The sequence below is a fragment of the Vanessa tameamea genome, chromosome 8 (genome assembly GCF_037043105.1).
Source record: "Vanessa tameamea isolate UH-Manoa-2023 chromosome 8, ilVanTame1 primary haplotype, whole genome shotgun sequence".
NCBI lineage: Eukaryota > Metazoa > Arthropoda > Insecta > Lepidoptera > Nymphalidae > Vanessa > Vanessa tameamea.
Genome location: NC_087316.1, coordinates 8,167,772 through 8,178,448, shown reverse-complemented (window position 1 = coordinate 8,178,448; position 10,677 = coordinate 8,167,772). Strand labels below are relative to the sequence as shown.

Here is a 10,677-nt window from a genome sequence, read left to right as displayed (position 1 = left end):
TTACCTAAAATGTTTCTTATATATTTATTGATAAATGTTTTTTTTTTTTAATTACAACTCAGTTATTGTGATAAAAGTTTAGTCGAAAAGTCAAAAGTCATATGATATAAATAAAAATTATAATTTTTTATTTATATCATGCACAAATGACTAAATCAGATAAATATAAATTTTGTACGCGATATTTTTCGCTTAGAGGTCGAACTGTGTAGAACTTCGCCCAAGGCTTTTTAGCGTGAGTCGTCGACCCGCCATCACCTTGTTTCGCACCAACTTACGCAATTCGTTAATCTTATCATCTGCATGCACACCCGAGCGACCTCGATGGCCCCTCTCACCCCTCGCCAAATTTGACGCCTGCTTATAACTTTAGATCAATTCTGACTTGCGCTCGCATCATTGTAGAATCTCGCTGAAGTTTTATATTTTTACGACAGTAATATAAAAAAATATAAGTCTTGTGTTATATCAAGTTTAAAATTATAAACTAATGAAAAAGCATTTCTACTATATCTGAAATCAAAAGTACGTCTACGGCATGACTGCTACGCATTTCGTAGCAGACCGGCCATCGGAAAAGCCGCGGAGAGAGGAGTGCCGGTGGGACGAACCTGCGCGCGCGCCACCCGCGCGTATTTATTCGCAAGGCCACGCCAGCGCCGCGCCAGTGCGCAGACAACAGTCGCACGCGGTATACGATTATAGTGTTCAGGACACCGCACCGTCGCGATTAATACTCCGCGCACTAATGTTATGCTTAGTTGATTATAAATAAATAAAAAATAATTTGTTTCATAATGATAATAATGCTGTCAAACTCTAAACTGTTGTGGGGTCTGTGGCAAGTGGTGAGCTACTGTTCTTCGCGTACAACATTGCCGCTGTTGCTGACCGTTGGCGCAACATTTTTGGCGATGCGACTAATAAATTTAGTGCGTGAAATCCGTAAATTGCCGCCCGGGCCATGGAGTCCACCCGTCGTCGGTTACCTGCCTTTCCTTGGAGTTCGTCATAAAACATTTTTGGAGCTTGCTAGAAACTATGGTGCACTGTTCTCCACTCGGCTCGGAAACCAGCTTATGGTTGTGTTGAGTGATTACAAGTTAATTAGAGAAGCATTCCGACGAGAGGAGTTCACCGGTCGCCCTAGCACTCCATTGATGCATATATTGGATGGATTAGGTAAATAACTATTTTTATTAAAATGTTTAGAAAAGCAGATGAGCAAAATGGGCTACCGATAGGCTGGTGATTAGGAGTCACTTCATCTATAGACGCTATATATGATATAAATGATTTCTTACACCATCAATTTGTCACCAACCATGTGATCTAAAATGTTATTTTTATTGTGCTTGTTGTGTGGCTCACATACTGTTCAAACCGGAACAAAACAATAAAAAGTATAAATTTTTTAATGTAGAATAATTATTCAGTGGTTGATACTCACTTGAGACATAGCTCTCCCACTGATACTGATAACTTATGGCAATATAATATTGTTAAAAATAAAAATAGACTTGCCCTTCAAATAGTGGAAAATGATATCAAATCATTTAAAAAAATATTTTATACATAAAATTATTATAAATGTACATTTTTGTAATTTGTGTAAATCTAATTTTATATGGTTTATAAGCACATGCGCATAGGGACGTCCCGTTAGCCCGCCCGCAGCCGTAAGGCACCGCCCACATACGTAGTTCTCACTTCCTCCCTATGTACAGGTATCATCAATAGCGAGGGCCGCCTCTGGAAAAGTCAACGTCGATTCTTACACGAAAAACTACGTGAGTTTGGCATGACTTACATGGGCAATGGCAAAAAAATTATGGAAGCTAGAATTAAGGTAGGTAGTGAAATAAAATCAAATAAAATAAAATTTGTGCCGTTACTACTTTTGATATACTAACAAAATCTTTTTATCATCAGAATGAAGTTAATGAGCTAATTGCGAACCTACAACGTGCAGACGGCGAGCCGCTAGATGCAAACCCGCTACTGGCTCTGGGGATATCTAATGTGATCTGCGGTATTACTATGTCAGTTCGCTTTAGCAACGGAGATGCGCGCTTTGCAAGACTTAATCATTTAATTGAAGAAGGCATGAGACTGTTTGGAGAAATTCACTATGGAGAATATATCCCATTGTATAATGTAAGGATTTTTTTTAAATCATTATTGATAAATTAGCTTTATTTTTTGTTAAAGTTAAATCTATAATGTTCCCAAATTCTTACAGTATCTTCCCGGTAAAGCTTTAATTCAAGAAAAGGTAGCGAAAAACCGCGAAGAAATGTTTGCTTTCTATCAAACTTTGATTGATGAACATCGCAGTACTCTTGATGTCAATAATGTCAGAGATCTTATTGATGTTTATTTAGTTGAAATAGAAAAAGCTAAAATTGAAGGAAAAGAAGGCGAATTGTTCGAGGGAAGAGATAATGGTAAGTGTTTTATTTCCAATGATTTGTTTTATTTTATTGCTCTTAAAAATAAACTATGTTACAAAGAAAATATTTCTTTGCAGAATTACAACTTAAACAAATTCTTGGGGATCTGTTTTCTGCGGGCATGGAAACAATTAAATCATCGTTACTGTGGATGATTGTTTTTATGCTAAGAAACCCTGATGTAAAGAGGCGTGTTCAAGAAGAACTAGACTCAGTCATCGGTCGCGAGCGATTGCCTACTATCGAAGACATGCCCAACCTTCCTTACACAGAAACAACCATACTTGAGACATTACGAATGTCGAGTATTGTCCCTCTGGCAACGACACATTCGCCTACAAAGTGAGTAATAAATTTTTTTTCTAATTTATTCTTAAATTTACGTTCATATTTAGTTATAATACCTATCAAAATAGAAAAAAAACTAACGACTAATATTTTTTACAGAGATGTTCATCTTAATGGCTACAGAATTCCAGCGGGTTCCCAGGTCGTGCCTCTTATTAACTGCGTTCACATGGACCCTAACTTGTGGGACGAACCGAACAAGTTTAACCCAAGCAGATTCATAGATGAGAGCGGAAAAATTAAGCGGCCTGAATTTTTCATGCCTTTTGGAGTTGGACGACGAATGTGTTTGGGTGACGTTTTAGCTCGTATGGAAATGTTTATGTTCTTTGCGAGTATGATGCATCAGTTCGATGTACAAACAGAGGATGGTGCTGCGCCACCGTCCCTCGAAGGTACTGTCGGTGCGACGATCGCCCCGGAAAACTTCCGAGTAAAGTTCGTACCACGCGCACCACCCGCTCCACCCGCCGTAGTCCTGCACGACCACCCGCACTTACGCCATGTCGGCGCGCACTAAGCGCATCGCTTACATTGCCACAATATACCCACCAGTATTCCATGATCACTCGTTTTAGAGCGCATCGATGACAAATTAATTTAGTTATTAGTAAGTAACGATATCGCTACGGCGAATGTCGAGGCTGTGCATAAAGTGTTCAATAAAATATTAAACCGAACTTTAACTTTAGGTCTACTGAAATTCCCATCGTTGAGATTGTAAATTGTTATCTTATAACTTCAGTATTATGTATAGATTTTCGATCTATGAGATCGTTGTGAATCGTATACATCGAATGAAGCAGTTTCGTATTAAAATGTAGTTAGTTCACTGACATCTTAAGCTCTAGTTTCCTATACCAAAATATATGTATATTGTAAAACGTTATTTATTCGTAGGTACCACTTGCGAGTGTTTTCTGTTGAGTGTGATCTCATGTGTGAGTAAAGTAGTATTTCTTTAAGGTATGTAAGTGTTCATTTTTACATTTCTAGTTAAATATGTACCTATCATGAGTAATATACTAAGTAACATTCCATGGTAGAGTAGAAACCAGCAACTAGTCTAAGAGCGGTAACGTTTGTCGCTATAAGTATATTCTTAAATTACATAACTTAATGACAATTGAAATAGTGTTTTTTATATATTTCAAAAGACATTGTTAGCAACAAAGTTGCCTTTCATAAAATAAAGACGATGGATTGTACCATCTTTGACCCTCGCTTTGTAAATATTGCATTATTTTTAATGGATTACAAATTGTATTTTAAAATAAACGATAATAATTTCTTAAATACATTACTTTTATTTATCATAACAAATCATTTATCATCGTCATGCCGTCTTCTTTCCCATCATATACAAATAAAACATATTTATTTAAAAAGTAAAAATTATAATCTTAATAAACCCCAAGTAAAGTGCCATTACAATATTTTTACTAACTACAAATAATGGAAATATGGCAATATTATAAAATCTATATAATATTAGGAACTTTCAAATGGCTTCACAAACGAATAAGGTATGGGGAGCTGATAGAGTGACACCAACAGTTCCTTGCATTTCTTCATCCGTCGGAGGATCAGAGGCTAGTTTGATACGAAATGAACGCAAGAGGCGCGCTATCAATCCAGCAGATAGCATACGAGAGAGTTCATCCCCAGGACACATTCTTTTACCTAAAACCAAAATTAGATACAGCTTATATTAAAGATTTTTTTTAATAATTCTGAAAGAATTAGATATTTTATGATAAAGCTTTCACTTGTTTTTTATAATAAGTACCTTGTTTACTTATAATAAGTATATAAAATATTGCACCGTTTTTAATCCTACACAACCCTTTAATAATAATGTTAGCACTTGACGACAATATAAAATATTACCAGTTTGAAAAGGTATAAATTCTGGAGGCTTCAGTAAATTTCCATCAACATCAATCCATCGGCTCGGCTTAAAATCATTTGGATTATCCCAAACATTAGGGTCCATATGAATAGCCCACTGAAGTGGAACCACCATTGCACCTTTTGGAATTCGATAATTTCCTAAATATGTGTCCTGAAAAATAACAGTTTGTAGGATTTTTTTAAAGAAATAAACAATGCATATTTACATACAAGCAAATCATGAGGTAAACCCTAAATAAGGTTATAATCGTCATTGCAAACATTTTAGGTTAAACGGTGAGTTATTCTAGCAAGATTTGATAATTAGCAATAAAAAGGAAGTCCCACGCTTCGGAAACCAGGTAAAGCCATTAACACTTGTACCTGATTATTCTCTGCTTCTGCATGCACCCAATTAATTATTAACCATACATTTGTTTGCTATGTTACATCCTGCACACTTAACAAATTTCCGTTCAAAATAGTCACTTTGACGGAAATCAGAGGATCTCAGAGATTTAGTGATTACTTACTTGTAAGCATCCATGAGGAATACCCACGGGTACAATGGATCGTATGCGTTGGATTTCGCAAATTGTAGCCATAAGATAAGGTAATTTCGAGCAATCCACCTGACATTCTTCCGGATATACTGAGAAAATTTCTTTGCGAACGCAATCCTAGTAAAAACAAATATATTTTATTTACTACTTTTACCAGAAATTATTTTATATAAAAAGCAAGAGTACATACTTGTTCATCTTGATACAATGCCATATATAATAAATACCACGTAAGCGTGGTTGAAGTTGTATCAAGACCAGCTCCAAACATATCAGCTAAAAGATAATGCAGCTGTTCGTCAGTCATAAAAATTGCACTTTCATCGCCCTTTTCATACCTTCCCTTTTGTTCTACCAAAAAGTTATCTAAAATGCATTCCTCCTCAGAAGCTATAAGCACTTTTGGGTCAAAATAGTGAGTCTCAGTATTAGACGCATGTTTACTGTATTTGACACATTTGATAAAACCCTCGGGATGTTCGTTAAATAAATCAGCATGTACTGCATATTCAGCTTTTTTAGGCATCTCCAAGCCTAGCATTTGTCGGCGCCTGGATATGATACTAGCATAGAGTCTGTGCGTTTGCGCTTGACCACGAACTAATACTTCAATAGTTTTCTGAACAGATGGATATATTAACCTGTAAAATATCTCACATGGTGAAATTCAAATTTAGAGTTCCATTGATTCTGAAGTTGTTTGCGAAAAACATATTTACCGAACAAATGGCAAAAAGTTAACAACACCAGCCACGCCCATTTCGTGACATCCTTCTTCTTGTATTTTTCTAAACCAGCACCAAGTTTTATCTTCTACCGGGAATTTAAATCCAAATATAATATCATTGATAACGTTCCCAAGCGAATGTGTGATCATATTAGATAGATCAACCGTGGATCCAGAAGTTTCTTTGACATTCTAAAATAACAATATTATTTAAATAAAAGTCACTTTACTATTCTAAACAAATGTATATTGAATGCAAAAAGGAATCAAATGTTATGAATGGTGAACAGCGCCTCCCGAGCGCTTAACAAAAAATATAGCTCGTGTTTTTTGCTCGAATCTCGGTAACATTTGTCAGTGCCATTAAAAGGTCACTTTCAAGAATTAATGACGGTTTTTGTTACCTTTAAAAATATTAACTTTTAGGGTTCTGTTGGATTGTAACGGACAGTGAGTTATGTAACTCTCTCGATAAGACTATAAATTTTAACTTTAGGTAGAACGAAGTTACGACGATTGGACTAAATATTTGGAGTATATTTTACAATATTAGGTTTTATTAATCTGTGACTGTTATAGAAAATTAGAGTACAACACAATAAAAAATAAAACTTTTGTAATGTTATTTTCTTCTATTAGGGTACAATATCTAACAGAACCCTCAACACCGAAGTCTGACTAGTGCTGGCAGATTTGTTTTTACATGAATTAAACCTTCAAAGGAAATAAGTATTTGAACGAATGATGCAGAATTTATTATGTACTAGTTTCAACCGTGGTTTCACCTTCAAATATTTTAATCAACAATGAATGACCGTTAGTACAATTTTTTATCAGTCACAAAACAACAGGTAGTTTCTGAAGAATACTGCCGAGGCTTCGGTTATCATCATCAATAAAAGTTGTACAGGTGTGGCAAGAACTATATACTTTATTTTATTTTGTACTTTAAATTTATTAAAAACAAAATATTTACATATTATCGTGTATATGAAATAGTTGTCAACACTAAAATAAAGAAAAATAGTTTGTGGAGATTACATAAAAAAATATAAAAAATAATTTTGAAAGTGACCACTGACCGTTAAATGGTTACCGCTATATGCTCGTCTAACATAAATAAATAAAAAAAATAAGATACTTGTATTAAATCATGAACTCCAGATGCAATTCGCGATTCCAGTTTGTCACGAGCCATACTGTGTTTGCTCATTCCAAAACTCTTAAGCCAAGTTGTTATCAGTTTCCTTTGATCCTTCCAAAGAGGTCCTTCAGCACAAATAATTCCTGTCATCACATTTTTATAAAACGTTACTTCTTAGTTAAACCACTTTTTTATTAATGCAAGAAAAATATATACAGCGTTACCGTTTCCTTTCATAATCCCATGCGTTAAATATAATGGCGCGCGGCCAGAGAACACATCTTTGGAAAAGGCTTCTCTTATTAATTTATGATCAGAAATGACAACGGCATAGACGTTGCCCATTTGTATTCCATACACTGACCCATACTGCTTAGCCAGATTAGTAAGAGTTAAATGTGGTTGTTTACGGTCTAAGAAAGGCAAATATCCGACGATCGGAAGTCCCCAGGGCCCAGGTGGTAGATTTTTCCATTGGCTTATCTTCTTAAATATCCAAAACCCCAGTACGAATGTACCAAGCCACAAGAAAATATAATCCATTCCTAAAATAAACAATGTTCTATTTGAGTTAAATTAAATATTTAATACGAAGATAGTACAGTTCTTAACTGCTTCCCTAATAAAAAAAATCATTAACTGTATTTTAATCTTGTCTCGAATCAAATATTCGTTCTCATGTATCTGTATTTTTTGAATAATATACGAAACAGTTATTTAATAATGCTTAAACGAACGATGACGCTGTTAAAAATAATACTTTATTAAGAAAAGTGATACTAGACTTTGATAAACAAAGGTAAAATATATAAAAAAATGTGTAACATTCTCTCTCAAAAATGATCTAAAAAGTTAATTAAACATTATTTTATTTAATAGTACTTGACGGGCATTGTGATTTAATTACGCTTGCCATTTGGGATTTATTAGTGTATAAATTTATATATATGAGATTACATGCTACATAACATTTAATCTTTGTCATCGCCAAATAACAATTAAGGTATATATTTCTTTTGCCGTATCTTAGACTATGTGCATTCATTCAATCGACATAACGTAACGCCCCTTATTTAATTAATACTAAAGCAAAACATAATTATATATAGGTAGGTACTTAATTTGGTTTATAAGTATTCTAATAAACAAATAAAGCGTTATCCGATTTCACAGTTCATTATTTTTTTATTAAATACATTATTAATTCTTAAACGTGGTACGTTTCTTTTTTATTATTAACGATATAAATTAGTAGTAAGCGAATAGTATATATACTGGCATACTCTCGGTATTGTTACGGAAATCATAATACAAAACTGCGAAGACGAGAACAAAATCTTCTTTTTTTTTCAATTTTTAAATTTAATGTACACGGAACGATGGTTAAGACATTATATAGTTATGACAAATAAAACGAATAAAAAATATCTAACTTGACTAAATTAACATCAAAAAAACCTTTTTTATAAGGACACCTGATACAATCGAAACGTATCAAATTTTATCAACATTCGTATCAACAGTTCGATAACATTTGATCTATGCAATCTTCAATGTCATTAAACGTAACCTTTCAAATCTTGTTCGCGAGGAACAGTACTGCCAACTTAAAGTAATCAGCTCGCACGTGAACGTGACGCATAGTTTGGTATGCATTCTATAAATATACTATCGGCTTTATAATCACGGAGTAAAGTTGTTCGTTAAATACATAAATAGACTAACCTTACTACTCAGCTATATTTAATGGGTGTTCTTGACAAGATGATGTCACAGAATGGACAGGACTGGACTACTGATACAACACAATTATCTACAAACTCCACTGGTCACGTGGCTTGACGACTATCGACTGAATATGTGTCCAAGCGTTACACAAATGAAAAATATTTGGTATTCAATTGAAATGATATCAAATATTAAAATATATGTAAAAGCTTTCGAGAATGTTCACGTAATTTGAAATTCTGTATCTTGTAAAACTTCAGGTAGATACGGTTTGAATGTTGAATACCTTATAGAGGATATATTGATTATAAGCGACGACCTTTCGTCGGTGATGCTTGTAATATCAATTGAGTCTAACTGAATATTTCGTGCATATCATTTCATTAAGGCTAGGGTCTTTTTATACGGCGATTTTTTCTAGGACGCATAAACAATTGACTAAAATTTTAAAATATTTTTGAAATTAAATAGATTATAAAATTCATAACTTGTAATTAAATACAGATATATTTTTCACAATACGTCAAGTATCTCGCATTACAGCAACGATCATATAACGTCTTGTTCACTCTTTAGTGGAATATAATAATTTATACAAAATAAACATTGTCTTTGAAATATTTTAGTTAAAATAAATTTAAGTCGCATATGACGTTATACTTATAAATTGAAGATTAAAAATAGAAAAGGTAATTATTTAACGAATGAGCATAATTGCTTAAAACATCAATATAATATCAATGTAACGTAATCTGAAATTTATTGAATCGTTATTTATCATCTACTTGGAAGCGATACGAGGCTCACGATGACGTCATTTACTCAAAAGGCTAGGTCATGGCGATTTCTAAATAACGATTTTACTAGATCTTTATTATTAACGACGTATTTTCTTATCTCGTTTTAAACTAATAATAATCTTCCCAAAAAATGTTTGCACTATTACAATGATTACGTAGAACAGTTTACGTTATAAATAGGGAAGTTGTATGCGTTTTTTGGGATAGCTAAATGACATGTAATGAAGCCCACGTGTACGACCTCAAGTACGGGCGGTATCGAGAGTACATGTACTCATACAAATCTTATTGATGGCGCAAAACTTTACAATATGCGGCCTTCGGCTTAACATTCCTAAATCCAAAGAAGAACTTATAATCGTTTCTTTAGAAACTTTCACCAATTTTATGAGACCATTGTTTATACCGTTAACTCTGTAAGGTTAAAGCTGCCTTTGCGTTTAATAATTTGTCGGTGTAAATTTTAAAATATCTATAATTGTTTTTCTCGATCACATTAACATAGGATATAATTTTAGTAAAATCCATTTCTGAAAAAAACAATTAACCGTAGATATCATAACAATTTAAATATATTTAGGATGCTCATTTCTTTAAAATGTTAAGTAGATAAAAACGTATAATGTATACTTCTTTATTTGGATTAATATATTTTTGTAAAACGCAGTTATGAACACAATTGTATGACTTGTAAAATTAAGTTACAAGATTATAGCGTACATGCTGTAGCGGAAGGCTATATAGCAATAAAGAGCTAGTTTATATTAATACATAAGATAGGTTGAACAGCGTGAGACGGACAGCGAGGTCGCGCACAGCGCAGGCGCAGGCGCAAGCGGCGAGAAGTGTGAAGGTCGGTCAGCGGCCGAGCTACTGTTATCGGACCAATCATAACGATCAACATACTCTTAGCTCTTGCACTACCGACTAATGCATACACGTCTGTCCACGTGCCGCTACCTTCATCGATCATTATTAAATGAGCCCTGTCTATAAATGACAAACGCACACTCGCATTCAA

At 34.0% G+C, this 10,677-nt stretch overlaps 2 protein-coding genes across 2 annotated transcripts; one reads left to right on the top strand and one right to left on the bottom strand.

The window, feature by feature from the left end:
- Nucleotides 1-620: 620 nt before the first annotated feature.
- Nucleotides 621-4,097, top strand: LOC113399901 (cytochrome P450 18a1). Its single transcript, XM_026639172.2, has 6 exons — nucleotides 621-1,182; nucleotides 1,728-1,849; nucleotides 1,933-2,157; nucleotides 2,243-2,447; nucleotides 2,531-2,795; nucleotides 2,901-4,097. The coding sequence occupies exons 1-6, from the start codon at nucleotides 798-800 to the stop codon at nucleotides 3,319-3,321; spliced, it is 1,623 nt and encodes a 540-aa protein (XP_026494957.1). The 5' UTR covers nucleotides 621-797; the 3' UTR covers nucleotides 3,322-4,097.
- A 126-nt stretch (nucleotides 4,098-4,223) lies between these two features.
- On the bottom strand, nucleotides 4,224-8,981 carry LOC113400034 (cytochrome P450 306a1). Its single transcript, XM_026639398.2, has 8 exons — nucleotides 8,854-8,981; nucleotides 7,353-7,673; nucleotides 7,126-7,271; nucleotides 5,977-6,176; nucleotides 5,448-5,898; nucleotides 5,228-5,374; nucleotides 4,692-4,866; nucleotides 4,224-4,484 (listed from the first exon to the last, which is right to left on the bottom strand). The coding sequence occupies exons 2-8, from the start codon at nucleotides 7,669-7,671 to the stop codon at nucleotides 4,303-4,305; spliced, it is 1,620 nt and encodes a 539-aa protein (XP_026495183.2). The 5' UTR covers nucleotides 7,672-7,673; nucleotides 8,854-8,981; the 3' UTR covers nucleotides 4,224-4,302.
- Between the last annotated feature and the right edge of the window lie 1,696 nt (nucleotides 8,982-10,677).